The sequence below is a fragment of the Lolium perenne genome, chromosome 1 (genome assembly GCF_019359855.2).
Source record: "Lolium perenne isolate Kyuss_39 chromosome 1, Kyuss_2.0, whole genome shotgun sequence".
NCBI lineage: Eukaryota > Viridiplantae > Streptophyta > Magnoliopsida > Poales > Poaceae > Lolium > Lolium perenne.
The window spans coordinates 250,276,227-250,301,056 of NC_067244.2; the positions used below are offsets into that span (position 1 = coordinate 250,276,227).

The 24,830-nt window shown below is 43.0% G+C and overlaps 1 protein-coding gene across 2 annotated transcripts; it reads right to left on the bottom strand.

The window, feature by feature from the left end:
- Positions 1-1,056: 1,056 nt before the first annotated feature.
- On the bottom strand, positions 1,057-23,691 carry LOC127327608 (MADS-box transcription factor 34-like). 2 transcript variants are annotated; one of them, XM_051354385.2, is made up of 4 exons: positions 23,123-23,691; positions 21,150-21,231; positions 1,603-1,664; positions 1,057-1,509 (listed from the first exon to the last, which is right to left on the bottom strand). In XM_051354385.2, the coding sequence occupies exons 1-4, from the start codon at positions 23,305-23,307 to the stop codon at positions 1,341-1,343; spliced, it is 498 nt and encodes a 165-aa protein (XP_051210345.1). In that variant the 5' UTR covers positions 23,308-23,691; the 3' UTR covers positions 1,057-1,340. The 2 variants fall into 2 exon arrangements, with proteins under 2 accessions (XP_051210345.1, XP_051210346.1); XM_051354386.2 differs by lacking the exons at positions 1,057-1,509; positions 1,603-1,664 and adding an exon at positions 2,336-2,681 and having other exon boundaries at positions 23,123-23,686.
- Positions 23,692-24,830: the final 1,139 nt, after the last annotated feature.

Below are 24,830 nucleotides of genomic sequence, written 5' to 3' on the forward strand. Positions count from 1 at the left end.
AAAATTTTTCGACATTTCAAAATATAATTTTTTGATAGAGGGAGCATATGCACCCGGGAGCCGAATTGAATTTCTGCATATATACAAGCAATATAGAGATAACTTAAGAGATGATCCACTGTATGGTATGTTTGTTCATTTTGTCTAACTAGCGTGGAATAATATGAAAAGGTAGTCTTATGAATCGTTGTACATACCACACGGTGGCTATGTTCCAAAAGACCCTACAATTTATGTGTTCGAGGGACAAGCATTACTAAGAAAGCTCGAGTTTTCCTCATTTGAGATAGTATCAAATTCAACAATGGGAAAGATCTTTGCTCTCTGATGATGTTGGTCGACCTCCATGGGTTAGGATGCACATCATGGATGTTGTGCCTTCATAGATGTCCTTGCTCTAGTTGTGTAACGACATTTGGAAATATGTGCCGACCTATCCAAGACTTGTTTGCATAGCCATCCAAATACTTTTTTGCAGTGACAGTGCTAGCACATGTATTGTCGACGCACTATATTATGTTGTACTTGTACAGATTAATACATATAAATTCTAATAAATTATGGGGGGGGGGGGGGGGGAGGGGCTTAAAAGCATGTAATCTCAGTTGACGTCGGTAGTTGTGACTTGTGAGTAGCATCGTGCCGCTATTTTGGATGACCAACTAAGCAAAGGATGACGTCGGTAGTCTGCCAAGTGCACGAGAAGTCAAGCAGCAGTGGAGTTACTGAAACTAGCAACTTGGATGCACAATTCGAAATTGTAGGGAAGAATGGCTTTTCTCTCTTTTGTGGGAAAAGTGCAATGGAGCAGGTGCGCACCTTCTCATTTTTTGTCCTTTTCTTTTTTGTATCTCTCAAATTATACAATATTTAGATTAGATTTTTTTTGCAAGTCACTCCAAAATAACAAATAGAATGGATAAAAAATAAATTCTTGAAATATATATATAGATAATGACAAAAAAATCCACAATATTTTTCCCACATTCTAATTGTTTTGTTTAAGTGATCTGCAAATTTTCGAGTTCAAATAATGTGTAGTGTGGGAGATACAAAAATGAGAAGTTCTTTGAGAGGGGAACAAAAGGAACTTGCACGGATCTTGATGCAGTATAGACGGTATGGATACGGGTGCGCACCAAGCACCTGCTCTGAAAGTCCTGTCTTGCCTCTTTTGTTCAGTGGGCACCGAAACATATATAGCTAGCTAAAGGTCCGAATGAACAGAGCAGTCATGGAGAGTGCATAGGGATTTTGCTTTGTCACTAATTCTAATTAATATGGATGAGACAATTAGCAAAGTTTGTGGATACTAACAGTACCATATGGTATATTACAAATCAGGCTAGCAACGTTGATGAATGAAAGTGAGCAAACCTATTTCGCGTAATTGCTATAGTGTAATTTACCTTTCTTGATCTTATTTGCCTCAAGGTCTTGCCTACTTGACTCTCAAGCTGATCCAGCTCGGATGTATTGAGTGGAGCCAAATCCTCGCCTAGTAGATTCCTGTGGAACCATCACCAGCCAATACTTACTTTAGCAAATATAGTGCCAAAAAATGAAACAAGCGCTGATCTGAGAGGAATGAAGAAACATCACCTTTGCGAGTGTTGTAAAACCTCAACTCTTGCCTTCAGCTCCATATATTCCAGATAATTATTCTGCAATGTCAATATGAGATATGGGGAAAAGGAAAACTTGAGAGAAGTTCTAGGTTACTCCATAACCAATTAATTTTACTGTGAGTCACATTGTAGGTCGTTTCAAATTTTGTTTCAGTCAAACATTTTTTGTTTAATCATCAATAGAAAGGAAATTCAGACATCTATACAAGAATATTTACATTGCTAGATCCATCAAGAAAAATATGAAATGTGCACCAGTTTTGTTCGAATATATAACATATTGTTGTAGAAATTTGATGGTCAAAATATCACATTGGAGACAACCTACATTATAACTTAAAAGGAATATGTAACAAACTACAACCATATAATCTAGTAATTCAAGTGCTTTTTTTCCTCATACTTCATATACCCTGCTTATGCACAAAAGCCCTTGGCCCCTCTTTGGATTGCAGGATTTCATAGTATTTTTGTTGGATTACAATCCTTGGTATTTTTTCCTATGTATTGTCTTGGAACGAAAAAATGATGCTACTTAGATACCTATGGATTGGATTCAAATGCCTCAGTTCCATAGCATTTTGAGCATCCACTCCAACCTCTTTTTAATACACAATCACGTACATTTTGAGCATCCACTCCAACCTCTTTTTAATACACAATCACGTAGGATCGAAGCATTTTTCCTGTTTTTCGATGTGTTCCATCAAAATGACCTTTCCTATACCTGCTGTCAACACCCGGATTTTTAATTCCAGATGCCTATTATGCCGTACACCGCAATCCCAGGAATAGTATTTTTGCGAGACATAATAGATTGATATCACAACACATCATTCATTACATACCATAATCGTCTTACAAATAGAGAATCCCCTGATCCAGTCTTACAACATAATGGATCTAGAGATCCTATTACAAAACACATAGCGGAAGCGAAGTAGCGGTCGTGGTCCATCTGTTCCACAGGCAACTGTTGACGTCAGGAGTAGTCCTAGTTATCGTAGACGTCTTGCTGTCCATCTTCATGGTACTGGTTCTCCTCTTCATAGTCTGGCCATTTGAATAGCCAGGAACACAGCCATGAGTACTTTAAAGTACTCGCAAACTCATACTAATGTAAGTACTATCAACTATGGTAAGGGGGTGCTAAGCTCTAGGTTCGTTTGCATAAAGCCAGTTTTATTTCATAAGCACTTTAGTAATAAAAGATTCTTCATTTGCCTAACTTACTCAAGTGGGAACATTAGTGTCATTCCCACAACTCTGTTGTGATCAATCCAAATTCACCTTTCAAGTTCAAGTCACAAGTCATATGTCACATTTTTGAAAATGGTCTGATGACGGAACAGTATGGCCTTTCCAACCGTCCATAACCGTGGACACGGCTATTCGAATAGGTTTACACTCTGCAGAGGTTGCACACTTGTGCCACAACATTTGATTACATCCGTCAGGGATAACCCTGAATAATCGTAACTCAGTACGCGGATCATCAACCATAACCTTTCACTTACATACCCTAGTATAGGCACCTCTCCCCATGAGCTTGGCCTCCTAGTGAAGACAAACCGTCAGCCTGGGAACTGCACAGGGCTTGGGCCGGACATTCACCTCATTTCACGTCATTTCACATCATTTCATCTTTCTCTTTTTGGTGGAGGCAGCTTTCGGCATAACCCATATGACGCTTGTTCAGAGGGAACCCATACTAAGACACATAAATTTCCAGTTAAGCCCTACCCATAATCAGGTATTGTGGGGGTACTAAATAATTGGAATGGTATCGCATCCGAACCCAACCATCAGTTTTTATCAAAATCATCATGTCCTTCAAGTCACATTCACCTTCAAAATCTTTCAATAGAATAACTCATCATTCCAAGGTTTTCAAAGTCATTTCATTTCACCGGTTCCCAGCTGGAGTAGTCAATTTTATTTGTTAGCACTAGCAACTAGTCATGAGGGGGCTAATTAACTTGTAGCTATCTAGGCTAAGTTTGATGCCCTTGTACTTCACTATACTTAGACCAAAGTTAACTATAAAAGTAAGCTTTAATAAATAAAGTAAAAAACTTAGCAAGAATACAACTTGGGATGGGATCCTTAGACATAGAATAAAATTGTAATGGTGCCTTGCTCTAGTAAAGCTTTGCACTTGCAAGAATATTAGCTTGCCTTGAGTGGGGTAGTGATCAAAGTTCTCTTCCTCCTCCTGAGAGTAGACCTCCTCCTCCTGGTACTCCTCGGTACTAGCGTCTATACACGAATACGAGGTATACAATCACCACACAATTTTATATGCTAGACTAACACACCAAGGTTCACACCAGCTATTCTAGCATCACATCCTTATTAGCATGGTGATTGACTTTGTTTTCTTTTAAAGAAAAATAATTTCCTCTCATTACAAATACTGATTTGGTTTGCTATTTAATTCTTTGGAGAAAATAATTTCCTCTCATTGAATCTTATTAAGATTTAATCTTCTCAAATAATAATAAGGTATGAATATATGTTGACCAAAGTCAACACTTCATATTTATTATTTGGAAGTGTGATTTAAATGAGGTGCTACACCTCATGCATTTCAATAATAGCATGGTAATGATTTAATATCACTAAGTAATAAAATATGAGGTTCATTAGACCAAGGTCATTACCTCTTATTGAATTACTTAGGATCAAGATTTAAATGAGAGAGTAATTCTCATACTATTTAAATAAATTAATTGAGATAATTTAAATGGACTAGAAATGGCCACATAGCCATTATTTTGCTCTAGTCCATGATCATATGAGGTAACCATGTCATATTTTCACATAATCATGTAGAGTATTTGAATTATGATTTATGAGAGTTGGAATCTACTCAAAATCATGTATAGTTAATTTTTAATAAATATTTGAAGTTTGAAAAGGACCTGCCTTGTTATTTTTACTATTTAAATTCTACAATGAATCTACAAGTGAGACCAGTGGGGTTGTGTAGATAATTTAATAAGCTTTCTAAATATATAAAATTTGTCACTTTTGGTTCAGTAGATTTTATTCTATTTAAATTTGAAAAAGGATCCAGTGTTGAATTTGAATTAAAACAGAAAAACGAAATTTGAATTTTCTGGGCCTGGCGGGAAAGCTAAACGGGCCACAGAGAGGAAAATCAAACGGGCCAGCCCAGCAGCGTGGCTCTCACGCGTGGGCTGCCTGACATGGTGGGCTCCACCTATCGGTGGCTATTTAAACGCGAAACGGTATGGCGAATCTGGGGCGTAGGATTAGAAATAGATCTAACGGCCGGCGTTCATCGTCGTCTCCGACGAGAACCCGTGGTGCTGGCGGCGAGGCTAGGGGGTGGGAGAGCCTACCGGTGCTCCGGCGGTCGACGGCGAGGTGCGCGGCGACGTTGGTGTGGACGACGAGGCTCCTGGTACCGGCGGCGTCGTTCGAGGAGGCTCCAATCGACGGCGCCGATCTGCGGGTACTGGCGGGCTCCGGCGTCAAATTGGCGCAGCTCCAGCGATGATTTGGCTCGGGATTGGTTCGAGGAGAGGCAGAGATGGGAGGAGAGGCGATGGGTGTGAAGAATAGAGGCGCGGGAGGGTGCTATTTATAGAGGGGAGGAGGAGCTGCTGGTGCCCGTGGAGGTCAAGCATGGCGCGGCGGTTCTGGTGAGCGAAAGGCCAAGGCGAGGACGGCGTGGCGTAGCTGGCATCATGGCGATGCTCAACGGCTAGCTGGCGCAGCAAAAGGGCGATGGGATCACTCGCGATGATGAAGAACCTGCCACGGTACTGGCGGCGGAAAGTCGACGAGGACGACGGCGACGGTGCACGCGCCGTCGCTCGAGCATGTCTACGGGCTAGAGGGTGTAGTGGTGGTGCTTGATGCAGAAGGAGAGGTGTAGGGGAGGACGGAGGAGATGGGTCGAGCCCATGCTCTGGCGCGTCCAGGGCATGGTGAGCGCGCACGCTGGCGTGCCTGGGAGACTCTGGGCGTGTACTGGCCTGACCAATGCCAGCCTCTCGCGAGCCAGGGCCGTGCATGGTGATGATCAACAAGGTAGAGGGAAGTTACTGGACACGTTTAAAGTGAATGGAGAGGATCAGAGAGAGAGATGGCATGATGGCCGGCATGAGCACGGCATGGTGAGGGTTTGGCTCTCTCCAGGCTTTAATCATCACTGGCTTGTACTTGGCTTGATGCAGGAGATGCAGAGGATCAATGATCATCACAAAACAAAAGTGGTTTAGGCAAAAATCCAGTGAGTAATAGAGTGTGTGTCAAATCCAGATTTGTGCCTGCCATGTGCTCGATGAAATGGCCGCATGAAGGATTATTTGGAATTTTTCAGAGATTTTTGGTGGAGTTGCTTTGAATAATATTTGGAGTAGAATGGTGGTGGTGGTGTACAAAATGGTGCTAGTTTGTGAAATTTCAAAATGGGTATGATCTACACTTTGTTTCAATGTTACAACTTGTCACTTTTATATTGAGCAATAGAGGCAGAGTCAACTATGGTGGTCAACACAAAAAGTGTTCATCTTGGTATGGTCTTGGATGAGGTGGAAAGAATTGAGAAGGTTTAGTTTAAGAATCTCTTAAACCAGGGGCTCAAAGTGGGTAACATTTTATTATGGGCAGATTTGACCATTATCATATGTGATGAGAATTTGAATTTTCCTTGGCTTTGATTTGTGTTTCTTTGATGCAAAAGTGTTTGTTATTGATCTATTGATGTTTCCCAAGCATTGGCACAAGTCATGGTGGCCCTGGGTTAAGGATTTGCAAATTTGGCCATAAGCACAAATGTGCATTTCATGTTTTTATTTTATTTTCCTTTTCTTCGACCAAAGATCTTTGTTTTGAGTTCATGGGGTGTTAGATTAAGTTTAGTAATGCTTTTAAACCATTTGGGCCAAGTATAATGGCATAGGTCAAGATTTGATATTATGGCTATGTGCCACATATGCCTGTATGCATATTTTTATTTTATTTTTGTTTCACATTGGGTTTAGTTGGTAAGCACTAGGTTAGGTTGGTTGAGGCTTTGCAAATCATCTAAACAAGGTAGAACATAGCATAGTTTATTATTTGCAATAATAGCCATAGGCTTACATAGGCCTTTTCTTTTCATTTTGTTTTATCTTGGAGGGTAAAAAGGGGAGAGCAAGATGTAGGGTTTAAGCCTTGGTGGACACTCCCAACAAGCATCATGGCAAAAATCATCACTACAAGCATGAGCACTATGCACATAACTCAATTTAATAAAAGTTTTTGTTGGTTCCAAAATTTGGAAAAAGGAAAATTCATTTTCTTATTTGTTTTGAAATTTGGGATGTTACAAATCCTTCCCCCTTAAACAAATCTCGTCCCGAGATTTTAAGAAAAGTTAGGTTCCTAAGAGAGATTGGGCAATTGGGTTAACAGGAAGACATACTTTGCATGGCCTGGGGTGCTTCCTGGGCTTCAGTGGCATTCATGTGGTAGAGACGGCCGTTGCGGATGTTCTGGTTCCTTCTGGCTGCGAAGCGGCGCTGTTGCTGGGCAGGTGCAGCAGTATTTGGGGCAGTCTTGGCTAACCTTTTGTGGCACTCATTGGAGTAGTGACCCACAATTCCACATTCATAACAAGTTATTATTGACTTGTCCTTGGGGGTGACGGGGACAGCGTTGCTTCCAGTCCTCGGGCCAGTGTTGGTGTTGTTGTTGTTACCATTGTTGTTCTTGCTGTTGTGGTTGTTGTTATTGCCTCCGGGCTTCGGGGGTCCTCCATTATTGTGGGTGTAGTTTGGGTGGTACGTCTGAGCAGGTGGCTTGTTGTGTCTTGGGGCAAATCCTCCAGATGAATTGTTGCGGTACTTCTGTGTATTGCTGGGTCCATTCTAGTTCATCATTCTTCTCTTGCGGTTCTCATTGGCTTGGTGCAGTTTTCCTTCCATCTGGATGGCTGAGTCCACCAGAGCTTCTAGGTCAGCAAAGGGAATGTTGACCAGTACAGTCTGCATCTCATCGTGCAGTCCGTTCAGAAATCTTTCCTTCCTCTTCTCGTTGGTGTCGGTCTCATCCGGGGCGTACCTTGACAGAGTGAGGAATCTGTCGCGGTATTCTACCACCGACATCCGGCCTTGCTTGAGTTCACGGAACTCGTCCCTCATCTTCTTGATAAGACCCGGGGGTACGTGATACTTGCTGAACTTGAGCTTGAAATCTTCCCAAGTCATGATCTGTCCAGCATTCAGGGCACGGGTGCTGGTCCACCAGGCTCGAGCTGGTCCTGCTAAGTAATGAGTGGCGAACAGGACTTTCTCTGCGGCTTCTACTCCCGCAACTTCTAGGTTGTTCTCCATTGTCTGGAGCCAGTCATCAGCATCCAGTGGCTCTTCTATTTTACTAAACACAGGAGGGTTGGTGTTTTGAAAGTTCTTCAGCTTTGATCCTGGGTGATCATGGTTTCCATGGCCTTGGTTGTGGTTAGCGATCTGTTGCAGTGCAGCGATGTTGGCTTGTCTTTCAGCTCTCTCGGCTTCTCGGTCTGCCATCAGGGTCTGCAGCAGTTGCATCATGGCATCTTGGCTGCTGTTGCGAGTTGGTGGGGCCATTTGAATAATGAGGTAGATGATAAGATAAGAGGGAAATTTCTATGGTTTGTTTGGGTTAAATTTAAAAAGTTCAAAACTTGAAAACTTGAGTAGTGTTGAGGCGGTAAAAACCAACAACACTTTTTCATTCATACCAAGCATCACACATTACAAAGCTAACACACCGTTGGTTTGAAGAACCATTCATTCGCTCTACGATACAAGGGGATCCTGATACAAACTCACACCTACTCAAGTGCTTTAGTGGTACTACTCTTCATCTGGAATGGTGAGTTCTTGTCTTCATGGGTAATGTGCTTGGCGAAAGGCGCGAGCGTTATCCAACTCCTTGCGGGTCTTGTACAGCATGAAATCCAGGTATGCCACATAGTGGTGCATCTCCGGGTGGGGTGGCATGGTTATTGGCCTTCCTATGGGATCATGTCTTGGGTAGTAAATGAAGCGAGTGTTCTTGATTTTGTTCTCATTTTGTCCACACAGACGGGCAATTGCTTCCTGCATGGCTTTGGCTATTCCTTCCTTCCAAGTGTTTCCCCTTACAGAAAACCATATAGTTTCCCAAATTGGGGCTCCCAGCTTTCCTCTCAGATCTGCAGTAACTACCCACTGAGGTTGTTTTCCCGACTGATTATTGAGTGGCACTCCAAAGAACTCGGGATACGGGCGTCCTAAATATTCAACTAGTTGCTCCAAATCCTTCTCGAACATTAGGTCTCCTCCGTGGCCAAGCTGATAGGATTCATAGTGGTACTCCATCTGTGAGCAATTAGGATGAGTAAGTTAGAGAAGTGAGCAAGTGTGCAAAATTTTATGTAGGATTACAAGGGAAAGTAGAGCATGGATTTCTCATTTTGAAAAGATCTCAAGGATAAGAGTGGGAATAAGTTTTCATAAATATTCACTTCATTTGTTTGGAAACTAATTTTTTTAGACGTCCATTCTAACTAGGGTCTCCTAAGGTCAAACAATGGCTCTGATACCAACTTGTCAACACCCGGATTTTTAAGTCCAGATGCCTATTATGCCGTACACCGCAATCACAGGAATAGTGTTTTTGCGAGACATAATAGATTGATATCACAACACATCATTCATTACATACCATAATTGTCTTACAAATAGAGGATCCCCTGATCCAGTCTTACAACATAATGGATCTAGAGATCCTATTACAAAACACATAGCGGAAGTCTGGCCATTCGAATAGCCAGGGACACAGCCATGAGTACTGTAAAGTACTCGCAAACTCATACTAATGTAAGTACTATCAACTATGGTAAGGGGGTGCTAAGCTCTAGGTTCGTTTGCATAAAGCCAGTTTTATTTCATAAGCACTTTAGTAATAAAAGATTCTTCATTTGCCTAACTTACTCAAGTGGGAACATTAGTGTCATTCCCACAACTCTGTTGTGATCAATCCAAATTCACCTTTCAAGTTCAAGTCACAAGTCATATGTCACATTTTTGAAAATGGTCTGATGACGGAACATTATGGCCTTTCCAACCATCCATAACCGTGGACACGGCTATTCGAATAGGTTTACACTCTGCAGAGGTTGCACACTTGTGCCACAACATTTGATTACATCCGTCAGAGATAACCCTGAATAATCGTAACTCAGTACGTGGATCATCAACCATAACCTTTCACTTACATACCCTAGTATAGGCACCTCTCCCCATGAGCTTGGCCTCTCAGTGAAGACAAACCGTCTGCCTGGGAACTGCACAGGGCTTGGGCCGGACATTCACCTCATTTCACGTCATTTCACATCATTTCATCTTTCTCTTTTTGGTGGAGGAAGCTTTTGGCATAACCCCTATGACGCTTGTTCAGAGGGAACCCATACTAAGACACATAAATTTCCAGTTAAGCCCTACCCATAAGCAGGTATTGTGGGGGTACTAAATAATTGGAATGGTATCGCATCCGAACCCAACCATCAATTTTTATCAAAATCATCATGTCCTTCAAGTCACATTCACCTTCAAAATCTTTCAATAGAATAACTCATCATTCCAAGGTTTTCAAAGTCATTTCATTTCACTGGTTCCCAGCTGGAGTAGTCAATTTTATTTGTTAGCACTAGCAACTAGTCATGAGGGGGCTAATTAACTTGTAGCTATCTAGGCTAAGTTTGATGCCCTTGTACTTCACTATACTTAGACCAAAGTTAACTATAAAAGTAAGCTTTAATAAATAAAGTAAAAACTTAGCAAGAATACAACTTGGGATGGGATCCTTAGACATAGAATAAAATTGTAATGGTGCCTTGCTCTAGTAGAGCTTTGCACTTGCAAGAATATTAGCTTGCCTTGAGTGGGGTAGTGATCAAAGTTCTCTTCCTCCTCCTGAGAGTAGACCTCCTCCTCCTGGTACTCCTCGGTACTAGCATCTATACACGAATACGAGGTATACAATCACCACACAATTTTATATGCTAGACTAACTGACAAGGTATCAACTTGTCAATGCCTATGGATTGTAGGCTAGGGTTTAGTTAGAAGTAGAGGGTAAGTAGATCTCGAAGGTTTCAGCCGAAAAGTACTCGACGATTATGAAAATTAGGGTTTTGCAGGTAATGATTCGATTGATTCTTCGTCCCTCGACTCCCCCTTTATATAGGAGGTGGAGCCGAGGGATTCGTGCTATACAAGTTTACAGAGTCCGAGACGGTTTCTAACTCATCCCGCCAGATTACAAACAACACTTCCTATTACAACTCATCTTTTCCTTAAATACATCTTGGGCTCTCGAATCTTCTTATTCTTCGGGTAGTGGGCCTTCAGTAAACCCCGGGTACTATATTCGGCAGGCCCATTTGGGGTGCCTATGTCAGTAGCCCCCGAGATTTTGCTTGAATCGTAGAGTCAGGGAAAATCTCCACTGTTTATTTTTACTCGAAAGCTTTAACTTTTTATATTTCTTCACATAAAATTCTATATTGTACAGGGATACTGGTAGTTGGGGCTAGTTCATCTGACGGATCAGGTACTAGTTAACTGCTCTAGTGGCAATCCGCAAAAACCTACTTCAAAATCATGTCCCCGGACATGATCTCGGATACCGGGTGTAAACGTCGACAGTGCCGCTTAAGGTCTTACCATTCTGTCGAGTCCCAGTCAAATTTATCGGATACCTAACGCGTCCGTTAGGATTTTTCTTCGTATCTGTTTATACGGATAAAAGTAGCAGAGCGCAGTCTTTGGCGATGCCACGCCCAGCAGAACGGATCTGGGGTCTTACCTTCGCAAATTTGCGGCATTCAGAAATTGATCGCAACTTCGGCGTTCTGAGAATATATTGTCGAGTGCTTTTCCGGCTGTTGGAATGGCACATTTTATCGAGTCAAGTATGACTTATATTGCTCTCCCGATGGGAGTATATGTAGAGTTAATTATAACTCGAAATATACTCTCTTACTTTTCTATTTTTTATTTGATAATTTCATCGGGCACGCGAACAGCGTTCCCGATGGGAGTAGCCCCCGAGGCTACAACCAAGAACTTGTGCTTGGTTGTAGGCTCAACATTTTAGTCCACCTTGTCGCTATATTGCCATTACTTCCCAATATGATCTCTTTCTTCTTCTCTTTTTTTTTATCTCTCTTTTTTTTATCTCTCGGGTGCGCGAACAGCGCTCCCGATGGGAGTAGCCCCCGAGGCTACAGCCAAGAACTTGTGCTTGGTTGTAGGCTCCCTCAATTTCTATATTGCCATAGTCGAAATCTTACTTTTTGTCGAAGTAGCCCCCCAGCATTTGGGCAAAAACTTGTTTTTGATCAAAGGCTCCCGAAGTATTGAATAATTCTTCCTGTTGCCAATCTTCTTTTATTTTTCTTATCGACATGCTTCCGTTAATCAAATTTACTTCATCCTTCCTGAATAGTCGTGATTTTCCTGCCCTGTGGGTCCATTGCTTCCACCACGTTGACACGTCGTGCAAGTGGGGGACACACGTCCTCCGCTTTTTCTGGCGCACGTACGGTAACGCCTATCTCAGTAAAAATACTTTTTTGCCCTTGTATCTAGAAGATCTATTCTCACCACACGATTTCTTCATCGAACGGCACACTACTTCACCCAATTCTTATATAAACCTTTCTTCAACCTCCGTTCATCCTCGCTTGCGCCGCTCATCCTGTTCCTCTTCGCAAAACTTCCCCTCGCGCCCAACTCTCTCTCGATCTTCCGTACGCTCATACATTGCTTTGCCCATTGCCGTTGATGCCACCGCGCGTGCGGCCCGACTCGCCACAAGACTCCGGAATCCAAGATGGCCGCCGAGGATCTTGAGTGGGAGAGATCCAAAATCTCCAACCAAGACACCAACATGTCGAAGAGGCTCGGCCTCATGAAGAAGGAGGACGCCATCCGCTTTCCTGAAGAAAGCTACCCCAAGCCTCCAATGGAGTACCGGGTTAGTTTTGTTGATCATCTAATCCGCGGCCTTTCGACCCCAATCCACGATTTCCTCCGCGGCCTTCTTTTCGTTTATGGGATTCAACCGCACCAGTTGACCCCAATTCCATCCTTCACATTTCTATTTTCATCACGCTTTGCGAATGCTTCCTCGGAATCCCTCCCAATTGGGCTCGTGGAAGCGCATTTTCCGCCTCCGCCGCAATGGCTCCCACAACGTCACTTATAACATAGGTGGCGTTGTTATCTGTGTTCGTACTGATGTCGACTATTTCGACGTCAAGTTTCCTGATTCTGTCCAAGGATGGCGCAAAAAGTGGCTCTACATCCACGAAGAAAGCGCCAACTCCGTTGAGCACAACATAGTTCCTTTCGACGGAAGTGCCAGAATTCAGCGCCGCCGCTCCTGGGATGCCGAAGCTTCCGAGGAAGAGAAAAAAGCGACAGAGGCACTGATGTCCCGTATCCGCCAGCCTTCAAAACACTCGAGGCAAAGAGCTGTCTGGTGTTCAAATCACCGCCTACTTCCTTAGGATTAGAGTGCAGCCTCTTCGTGCTCGCAAAAATCCCCTTTGGACGTATTCTGGTAAAAATGACGCCAACAGAATCTCCGGTGATCTTTCCACCAAGGACTTGGAGAAGTTGGTTCGAAGACTCTCTCGCCTGGGCAAGGACCCAGTTCCTTCCTCTTGTCGCGTGGAACCATACAGCTCCACCAATCCACTCCCCGAGGTATTTTGTCTTCTCGAGTTTTTATCTTATTCCGCACTTTCTCTGCATCTCATTGTATTGTCATCTCTTTAATTTTCCTTTGGTCACTATTTTTTCAGAACCATCCTACTATGACTTCCCTTCCTCCTCTTCCGGAGGGTGGAGAAGTCGAAGAACAAAGCCATCGTTGCCGAAGATACTCAAGGTTCTTCTGTTCCTGAAAGTGAAGTCGCGGGTTCTCACAAATCTGCGGCTTCTCATGAAAAAGAAGTTGAGTCTGAAGCCAGTGAGTCGACGCAATCCCTTCCTCCTGCTGTTTCTCCAAGGAACAAAAGGAAAAGGACTGATGCCGAGGATTCTGGCACCTCTAAGGCTGAAGAAGTTGTTCCCTCTCATCCGAAGGCAGCTTACGATCCTTATGTTGAATCCCTCGTCAGCTCGTAAGTCACCTTTATTTCTCCCTATTTTTGTACTCGAAATTTTTATCCTGTCTTGCTTTTTATGCTGCCGATTTTTTGACCAACAGTGATGACAAGGAAGAAGTACCACCATCGACGTGGCTCCTCGGACAAGCACGTCACGTACTGTACTTGCCTCAGACACGCTAGTTGAAGGGGAAGAAACGTCGCCTCCTCAACAAAACGTCGTCACCACTACTCCACCATCAAGCCCCCTTGCTCCTTCACCAAAAAGGACAAGGGTTGAAAAGATTGTTGAAGCTGCCCCTCAGTTGGGCAGTTCGTCGACTCTGCTCCTAGATGATGTAAGCTTGTAGACATCTATATTTTCCTTATTTTGTTTTTTCACACCTTTTCTCTTTTTCATGCCGATGTTTCTCTTGCTATGTTCACGTTGAACAGCCTATGATCAAGGATCTTCTCCGCATCGGTTCCCAATTTATTGGGTACCGTGAATATGCTAATAGAGTCGAAGGTAACGACTTTTATACTTGCTGTTTTTCCTTGATTTTTTGCTCCTGTTACTTGTCGCGATTTTTGATCTTTTCTTCCCTCTCTTTTCCATATCTCGATAGAGAAACTTGCAGAGGCCAACGAACGCGCCGACGCACTTGCTCTAAAACTTGAGCAAAGTGAGGCGGCTCGTAAGAAAGCCGAACTCGCTGCTAGCATCGCCAAGGCCGAAGCTGACGAAGCCAAGGCGAAAGCTGCTGGTGTCGAGGAACTGCAGAAAAAACTTGAGGATGCTACAGCTGCCTTAGATGGGCACAAAGCTGCGCAAGCTTCTCGTGAAGAAGGAATCCTCAAGCGCCTGAAAACGCAGAGTCGCCGCACTTTCAGTAAGTTTGCTGATCTCTTCTATTTTTATGAGAATCGTTGTTTCTTGTCTTTTCACTAATGCTTTGTTTCCTTAACAGCCCAAACAAACCAAGATTTTGATCTGACAAATCCTGTCAATGACCCTGTCCTTGACGCACTTTCCTATCTGGAACTTCATGGGTCCGAGATTCGTGAAGGTGTGTCGAATGCTAACGCGGTATTGTCGGCATTGTTCCCCTACTTCTTCCCGAAGAAAGAGGAGCCTGCGACTTTCCTCAACCTTGCCAAGATGTTCAATACATCGGAAGACCTTGGACTGAAGATGCGCCAAGAAAATATGAAGGTTGCCGTTGAGAGCACTGTCGCGTTGGTTCTTGTGATCGACAGACTATCGATCGGATGAAAGTTGGCGACACCGAGCAGATAGAGCAATCAAGGTGGAAGTCGCTGATTAAGGCAGCCAAGCCCAACACAAAGAAGATCTTGGCCTATCTTGGGATTAAGCCATCGTCGACTCCTAGCTCGTCAAGGCCGGAGGTCTAGTTGCATGCCTCTGTTTTTTCTTTCTGTTTCTTTTGCTCTTGTCGCCAAAGTAGTCATTTGGCGACATGTATTTCCTTAGCTCCACTGTAATGCTCTTGTAATTATTCCACGGGATTAATGAAAAACTCTATCTTTGATTGTCGTTTGATGTTGTCCTGTTTAAATTTCAGTTGATATTTGATAACTATACTCCAACTTCCGCTCCTTCCAATGTTTCGCCTTCTTCTTCTCGCGCAAGGAGAACTTTTGCTGATACTGCACCTGTCGACGATACCTTGTCGCAAGAACTGGATGAACTTCGGCAGCAACTTCAGTATGCGAAGAAGCAAACACTTGTAATGATGGAGCAATCTCGTAAGTCATCTGAAGCCGAAAAAGTTGCTCTTCAGCAAGCTCGCGAGGCCGTGGCTGCTAAGGAAATTGCTGCTTCCGAGACTGAAAAGGCGACTACTCGAGAAAATTTCATGCTCGAATTAATGAATGAAGCCAGTGCAGATATGTCGGGTATGCCTGTTTCATCCTCTGATATCTTTCATCTTCGTGCTATTGTCTCTTAAAGGTTTCCACTTCTTTGTTTTGATAGGTGCCTTTATTGATGCTGCTGCCGAGGAAGAGAGGGTAAATGCTAGGACAAACCTCCTTGTTAATCTTTCCCTGGACCATGGTTCGTTGTTTTGGGCTACCCCAGAGAGGACCCGCCAAATTGTCAGATTTCAAGATCGCACCTCTCAAACTCGCGACTTCCTTGACTTCTGTACCAAGACCTTGTCCATGGTTTACAACTCCATGTTTCCTCGGAACGTCCAACCAAAAACTCTTCCTGAATTGATGGAAAGATTCAAGGATGCTCGCAGTATCCATGATTTTGTCAACTTGTCCCACAGACGGCGCCAATTGACAAGGTATCAACTTGTCAATGCCTATGGATTGTAGGCTAGGGTTTAGTTAGAAGTAGAGGGTAAGTAGATCTCGAAGGTTTCAGCCGAAAAGTACTCGACGATTATGAAAACTAGGGTTTTGCAGGTAATGATTCGATTGATTCTTCGTCCCTCGACTCCCCCTTTATATAGGAGGTGGAGCCGAGGGATTCGTGCTATACAAGTTTACAGAGTCCGAGACGGTTTCTAACTCATCCCGCCAGATTACAAACAACACTTCCTATTACAACTCATCTTTTCCTTAAATACATCTTGGGCTCTCGAATCTTCTTATTCTTCGGGTAGTGGGCCTTCAGTAAACCCCGGGTACTATATTCGGCAGGCCCATTTGGGGTGCCTATGTCACTAACACACCAAGGTTCACACCAGCTATTCTAGCATCACATCCTTATTAGCATGGTGATTGACTTTGTTTTCTTTTAAAGAAAAATAATTTCCTCTCATTACAAATACTGATTTGGTTTGCTATTTAATTCTTTGGAGAAAATAGTTTCCTCTCATTGAATCTTATTAAGATTTAATCTCCTCAAATAATAATAAGGTATGAATATATGTTGACCAAAGTCAACACTTCATATTTATTATTTGGAAGTGTGATTTAAATGAGGTGCTACACCTCATGCATTTTAATAATAGCATGGTAATGATTTAATATCACTAAGTAATAAAATATGAGGTTCATTAGACCAAGGTCATTACCTCTTATTGAATTACTTAGGATCAAGATTTAAATGAGAGAGTAATTCTCATACTATTTAAATAAATTAATTGAGATAATTTAAATGGACTAGAAATGGCCACATAGCCATTATTTTGCTCTAGTCCATGATCATATGAGGTAACCATGTCATATTTTCACATAATCATGTAGAGTATTTGAATTATGATTTATGAGAGTTGGAATCTACTCAAAATCATTTATAGTTAATTTTTAATAAATATTTGAAGTTTGAAAAGGACCTGCCTTGTTATTTTTACTATTTAAATTCTACAATGAATCTACAAGTGAGACCAGTGGGGTTGTGTAGATAATTTAATAAGCTTTCTAAATATATAAAATTTGTCACTTTTGGTTCAGTAGATTTTATTCTATTTAAATTTGAAAAAGGATCCAGTGTTGAATTTGAATTAAAACAGAAAAACGAAATTTGAATTTTCTGGGCCTGGCGGGAAAGCTAAACGGGCCACAGAGAGGAAAATCAAACGGGCCAGCCCAGCAGCGTGGCTCTCACGCGTGGGCTGCCTGACATGGTGGGCTCCACCTATCAGTGGCTATTTAAACGCGAAACGGTATGGCGAATCTGGGGCGTAGGATTAGAAATAGATCTAACGGCCGGCGTTCATCGTCGTCTCCGACGAGAACCCGTGGTGCTAGCGGCGAGGCTAGGGGGTGGGAGAGCCTACCGGTGCTCCGGCGGTCGACGACGAGGTGCGCGGCGACGTTGGTGTGGACGACGAGGCTCCTGGTACCGGCGGCGTCGCTCGAGGAGGCTCCAATCGACGGCGCCGATCTGCAGGTACTGGCGGGCTCCGGCGTCAAATTGGCGCAGCTCCAGCGATGATTTGGCTCGGGATTGGTTCGAGGAGAGGCAGAGATGGGAGAAGAGGCGATGGGTGTGAAGAATAGAGGCGCGGGAGGGTGCTATTTATAGAGGGGAGGAGGAGCTGCGGGTGCCCGTGGAGGTCAAGCATGGCGCGGCGGTTCTGGTGAGCGAAAGGCCAAGGCGAGGACGGCGTGGCGTAGCTGGCATCATGGCGGTGCTCAACGGCTAGCTGGCGCAGCAAAAGGGCGATGGGATCACTCGCGATGATGAAGAACCTGCCACGGTACTGGCGGCGGAAAGTCGACGAGGACGATGGCAACGGTGCACGCGCCGTCGCTCGAGCATGTCTACGGGCTAGAGGGTGTAGTGGTGGTGCTTGATGCAGAAGGAGAGGTGTAGGGGAGGACGGAGGAGATGGGTCGAGCCCATGCTCTGGCGCGTCCAGGGCGTGGTGAGCGCGCACGCTGGCGTGCCTGGGAGACTCTGGGCGTGTACTGGCCTGGCCAATGCCAGCCTCTCGCGAGCAAGGGCCGTGCATGGTGATGATCAACAAGGCAGAGGGAAGTTACTGGACACGTTTAAAGTGAATGGAGAGGATCAGAGAGAGAGATGGCATGATGGCCGACATGAGCACCGCATGGTGAGGGTTTGGCTCTCTCCAGGCTTTAATCATCACTGGCTTGTACTTGGCTTGATGCAGGAGATGCAGAGGATCAATGATCATCACAAAACAAAAGTGGTTTAGGCAAAAATCCAGTGAGTAATAGAGTGTGTGTCAAATCCAGATTTGTGCCTGCCATGTGCTCGATGAAATGGCCGCATGAAGGATTATTTGGAATTTTTCAGAGATTTTTGGTGGAGTTGCTTTGAATAATATTTGGAGTAGAATGGTGGTGGTGGTGTACAAAATGGTGCTAGTTTGTGAAATTTCAAAATGGGTATGATCTACACTTTGTTTCAATGTTACAACTTGTCACTTTTATATTGAGCAATAGAGGCAGAGTCAACTATGGTGGTCAACACAAAAAGTGTTCATCTTGGTATGGTCTTGGATGAGGTGGAAAGAATTGAGAAGGTTTAGTTTAAGAATCTCTTAAATCAGGGGCTCAAAGTGGGTAACATTTTATTATGGGCAGATTTGACCATTATCATATGTGTTGAGAATTTGAATTTTCCTTGGCTTTGATTTGTGTTTCTTTGATGCAAAAGTGTTTGTTATTGATCTATTGATGTTTCCCAAGCATTGGCACAAGTCATGGTGGCCCTGGGTTAAGGATTTGCAAATTTGGCCATAAGCACAAATGTGCATTTCATGTTTTTATTTTCTTTTCCTTTTCTTTGACCAAAGATCTTTGTTTTGAATTCATGGGGTGTTAGATTAAGTTTAGTAATGCTGTTAAACCATTTGGGCCAAGTATAATGGCATATGTCAAGATTTGATATTATGGCTATGTGCCACATATGCCTCTATGCATATTTTTATTTTATTTTATTTCACATTGGGTTTAGTTGGTAAGCACTAGGTTAGGTTGGTTGAGGCTTTGCAAATCATCTAAACAAGGTAGAACATAGCATAGTTTATTATTTGCAATAATAGCCATAGGCTTACATAGGCCTTTTCTTTTTAATTTCTTTTCATTTTGTTTTATCTTGGAGGGTAAAAAGGGGAGAGCAAGATGTAGGGTTTAAGCCTTGGTGGACACTCCCAACAAGCATCATGGCAAAAATCATCACTACAAGCATGAGCACTATGCACATAACTCAATTTAATAAAAGTTTTTGTTGGTTCCAAAATTTGGAAAAAGGAAAATTCATTTTCTTATTTGTTTTGAAATTTGGGATGTTACACCTGCACTGACCTCAAAGGTATCCAACCAGTAGAATTACGTGGTTTTTCTATTTCTGTGTTTTTCAACCCTATGATCAAAAGAGGCCCTTAGATTTTTCTACATGTTGTAAGATCTAGCACGAATCTAAAGAAATCAATCATCTAATCATGTTTTGCTTACACAGACAACCTCTTTTCAAGTCTTGTGGATTTTTTGATTGGTCGAATTGAGTTTATGTGGCTATGCATGGCTTCATTTTTTTACGGGTTCCCACTTGCCCTCACCTAAATTAAGTAGGACCTAATAATATTAGGATTAGGGTCCCATACTCAACATTAAGTCATATCCTAGACACTTATTGTTCTTCTGCTTCCTAAATGCTCTGGCATTTCATATCCGTATCATTCGTTGCGTGAATTGCCATGATGACATTAGTGATCAACTCACACATGAATATATAAGTGTCCCATAAGTCCAAACTAACCCTTCTAGACAGTTGGATTGCACAAATATGACCATTGTCATTGAGAACATGAATCATGTTTTAGCTTCTAACTAACAGAATTCGAACACAACGGATAGCCCGCAGTTGGAATCGATCATCAGAGAGTTTATATCTCAACATGGATGATGGTAGGCTGTAATCAATAATGTAGTAGGGTAATTTGGTTTTTATATGGCTATGTAATCTGATTTTGCATTCCACATTTTGTGTCAATGGGTGCTTTCTTATCACGTCCATACTACGGTTGTGTGCACTTTTTCAGTATTAAGGCCCAAAGGCAACAAACCATTTCCTTTATCTACAGAAAACACATGTATATATTTACATCACATGCATGGTCCATAGCTCATATACCATATAGCATAGTGTTTGCATAAAATTTGAATCAATTCCACCCGTTATTGAAATGAACTCATCATTGGCATGGTTATGTGCATCTTAGTTATGCAGAGTGGTTGTAATCTCTTTTGCTTCTATCATTTTGGTGTGAGTTTTGACTTTTGAGTTAATAAAAACCCCCTTTATCACAAACATGCCATGGCCAGCAAAGCTAAATTTGCTGTTTGCTATAGTACTGCGTGCAGTGGCGAACCATGTTGTTATAAGATGCACATGCGTACCTAAGAAGTATGCATAAAATGTACATGGCCAGTGCTCATTACCTGTGCTTACATGTTTCCCCTTGGATATTGTGCAACGCTTAAAAAATGTTATATTGTAAGTTTTTCTTCTCAAAGCATGTTTGTAACACAGAAAGTTCACAAAAAATAAAGTAAAAAACAATTCATAGCCCATACATGAAGAAGAAACACAATTTATGTTCGGCAGAAAAGGTAAGATATAACACACATGATTCTAGCGAGAACTACTTTTATGTGACCGCGGACAGGACAGTGTCAAGAAAATATAATACTTCACAGTGGCATTTAAAATGAAAAGGATTGGCATGTATATCTCAGTGATTTAAATCTCTGTCCACTCATAACCAGTATAAATATATTATTTAGGAGCAACATAGATAGGCATGTGGTGCACTGCTTCTAAGAAAGAAAAACCTAATCTGATGATACGAAAAATAAAACATGTGAGATTTCTTAGGCAAATGTTAGAATCCAAATTATTACGTGTAAAGTCAATAAAAATATCAGACCTGCATCTCATCGCTTGTCGGCACCACGGCATCTTGCGAAGCAAAAATGTACCTCTGATACCTCTCAAGGGTCTTAAGCATGCTGTGATGAATTCAAAACATGATTAATTTATCTTAAGTACACATGTAGGGAAAACATAAACTCAAAGTCATGGGGCGATCAAGAAGGCATGGTGTGATGCTAGAAACTAAATGGCACTCCTTACGTGTCATATTCAGTAAATTTCTGTTAAATGCTAATGGAAATTAGTAACTTGATCCAGAGGTGTGCTAAGTAGTATTTAAAATATTCAGCTTTGTGTCGCATAAACTACATAATAATTGAGTGCTACACCTTTAACATGATTCAGATTAAACAATTCTATGTGGCCGGTCTTTGTCCCTGGGGTAGATAATTTTTCAGAACCGTTCAGTTTTTATGTGAGCAAAGTTACGGTTTGCATATATAGAAAAGTAGGATATAGTTTTCAGTGAACTTATACCATTAGGCATCATTATTGAAAAGCTTTTGAAATAATTTCTTGGCTGCAAACTTGCGTAACCCTCATATGCAAGTGCACTGTAAATTTTCCCAATTTTGACCTAATAAACTGTTGGCTAAACTAGGCTATTGGAAATTGTGTACTATAAAAATGTATAGTGGCATAATATTCGTTAAAGAGGCCATTTAGCCAAAATTGCTTTACTAGAAGCTAGTCACCAATATTATTTCTATATGTAGTTGGCATGGATTGATCATGCTTAGCTCTAGAAAATGTTCTAGTAGGCATCTTTACTAGCTGGGATTTGCACATTTCATGCACAAGTGGCCTTAATCTTGAAAGATTAGGAACCAAAATTCGTTTGGCGCGAACAAACATAAAGCTCTGGTTCATAAAGCTGCTTACGTCAATACATAGCAAACTAGTTTGTTTTTGCTTTTCAAAAAGTAGAAATGGTAGTACTATCCTCCGTCCCAAATTAGTTGTCTCAAATTTGTTAAAATATGGATGCATCAAGACACTAAAACATGTCTAGATACATTCATATTTAAAAAAATTTGGGACAACTAATTTGGGACGGAGGGAGTACATACGATGCAGTACTTGGTGCTGTCATATCATGTAAGGCCACAGTTAAACTGAAGGACGATGCCGTTGGCTTAAATATTTCATGATGCTCATTATTAATCAGGTAGTATAATGAAATTAATTAATTAACTGAATGCAGTATGCTCCGACTTTCTTAATCTGTTGAAATATGCAATGAAAAACTAGAATTCTGGACATAAGTACCTAGAGAAAGAGAGTTATTCATACTACTACTTACTAGTCGAAATATGACAGACCTAGATAGTTGACATTGTACTACTTCATAAATATGAAAACACAGCCAGAAAACTGAGGCACCATATAAATTCGAAGCAGTTTGACCACAAGCCTTCATGCCAAATCGGCGAAAATTCCAAGAAATTGGGCGGATATATTAATGTATGATCATATACAAGTCAGGCCCTTATCAAAAAAGAAATAAATGCCTGGTCAGGTGCATGTACATCAAATGAAAACCCCCTATTTTTTACTGTTTATTGAAATGTTGCATGCATATATACGACATACGCGTACATATGCCAATCGATGTGCTGTTCATGACTTTTCTTTTGCTAACTGCTTCTATTTTTGACACACAGTTGGCCGATAGAACAGAAACGAGCTAACAGGAAAAGAACGTACTAACCCACCCCCCATAAGTTCATGCACGGACGCACAAAAAAAACCCAGATCGATCGTCGCGCGTGCAAACGAGCAGTTGCGCGTGCGAAATTGCTGCAACGGGAGAGCGAATCAAAAGATGGACGCGTCAAACTAGAAAGAGAAAAGGGAAAGTGGCAAACAGAAGGATCGATGAGCCAAGATCGGAGAGAGAAAAGCAAAGAAAACTGAAGCATGCTTGGTAGTAATTGTACGGGGTGGGGAATCGGAATGGATTATTACTTGGAGGATGAGGAGAACTGGTAGAGGCGGCCGGCGTGGGAGAAGAGGACGAGCGCGACCTCGGCGTCGCAGAGGATGGAGAGCTCGTAGGCCTTCTTGAGCAGGCCGTTGCGGCGCTTGGCGAAGGTCACCTGCCGGCTGATCTTGTTCTCGATCCGCTGTAGCACCACCTTGCCGCGACCCATCTCCGGTCTCTGATCTCTCCCCCGCGCGCCTCTCTCTCTCTCTCTCTCTCAAAATCTCGACCGGTCTCAAAATCGGCAAACTGAGGTCTACGGAATTCAGCAACCACCACTACAACACGATCTCTCTGTTCGCTTCTCGCACTGGCTAGCTAGCTAGGAGAAGATGGCTAGGTTGGCATGAGATTTGGCTCGATTCCTCGCTCTCACGCAACGCTAAGCCTAGCTAGCAGCGGCTTGATTGTCCTAGATTTGTTTTCTTTGAGGGCCCTGGGCAGGCTGCAGTTGTTCCGGGCGACTGGCTGTGGCTCTGTGGCTGTGGTGGTGGTGTTGTATAGCTTTGCCTTGGAGAGGGAGGCGGGGCGGGGCAGGCAAGAATCTTTTTTCCTTTCCCTTTCGTGGGGTACAGATTGGATTGGATCTCGGCTCTCGCACTCGCCCTAGCTTAATTGGGGTACTGCTACCATATCTACACACCACCACTACTGGCTAGCTATCTCTCCGTTGAACACTAGCGTTTAGATGTTCTTTCTCCTAATAGATCTTTGCTTTTGGATAGCTTTTGCCTGAAAAATCTCCCTGGCGTGGAGTTGTAAATATGTCGTAGAAACCCTGACTATGTTTTTCGTTATCAATAGATAATGAAAATCGATCCCTAGTGGATCGCCTGAAAAAAAACCACTACTGGCTAGCTAGGTCAGGTCTCAACCGGCCAGGCAGCAACACCCGCGTACACGCAAAATGTTTGTTCTCGCCGGCGCCCATGCACGAGTAGTCGGTGTCACCGGCCTCTGTGGGTAAAAAAATCTTTGCAAGTCCCCAGTGGGCCGTCCCATATTGGACGCCAAATGTGTTCGTATAGGTTCATTTGAGTGGATCCATGGATAGAAAAGATGGTCGTGTTGTATTACAAATAATTGCACATAGGGGCGAAAGGACATACAACTATTAAACTACTCCCTCCGATCCATAAAGAAGTGTCGGAATCTTACTAAGGGAGACCCTACCTAGCTAGGGTTTGCGTCGCCGGTGGCCTCGATGGTGATGACCACCAACGCCGACCACGGCCATGATGGTGCACGAGTCGGTGGCTAGTACATCGGAGGCTTTGGAACAGGCATTGGTGTATGCCACCCAGTCGACGAAGGCCCAAGCGTAGGCGCAAACGCTATCTCATGCGACCCATGCCACAAAAGGTGCTGGCGTGGGTGTTGGGGCAACAGTCGAGCATGCGCTACACAAGATCAAGGACCACTACTGGACCAGAGCCGGTTGGCGCGGTAAGATATAACAAAATGGGTTGAAGCTGTCCACTCAAGGACTCACCGAGGGTGTCCACTCAAGGACTCACCGAGGGTGTAACCACATGGCCAACTCCTCCAAGTCTGAAGCCTCGAGGGACAGCTTGATGGTTGTGTCTTCTTCCAGCGGTTGCAGGGGATGTCGTCCACCTGCTCCTGCTCCCCATTCTTGCCCGCTGGGGTGTGGGGCATGTCACCCGCGAAGTGCGCACGACGTCACAGGTC

Excerpts from the sequence above, each read along its gene's own strand:
- LOC127327608 (XM_051354385.2), bottom strand. The coding sequence starts at position 23,307 with ATGGGTCGCGGCAAGGTGGTGCTACAGCGGATCGAGAACAAGATCAGC. Across the intron at positions 21,232-23,122 it reads CAGTTCTCCTCATCCTCCAA|CATGCTTAAGACCCTTGAGA; the intron begins GTAATAATCCAT and ends AATTCATCACAG. Across the intron at positions 1,510-1,602 it reads GTTTTACAACACTCGCAAAG|GAATCTACTAGGCGAGGATT; the intron begins GTGATGTTTCTT and ends ATGGTTCCACAG.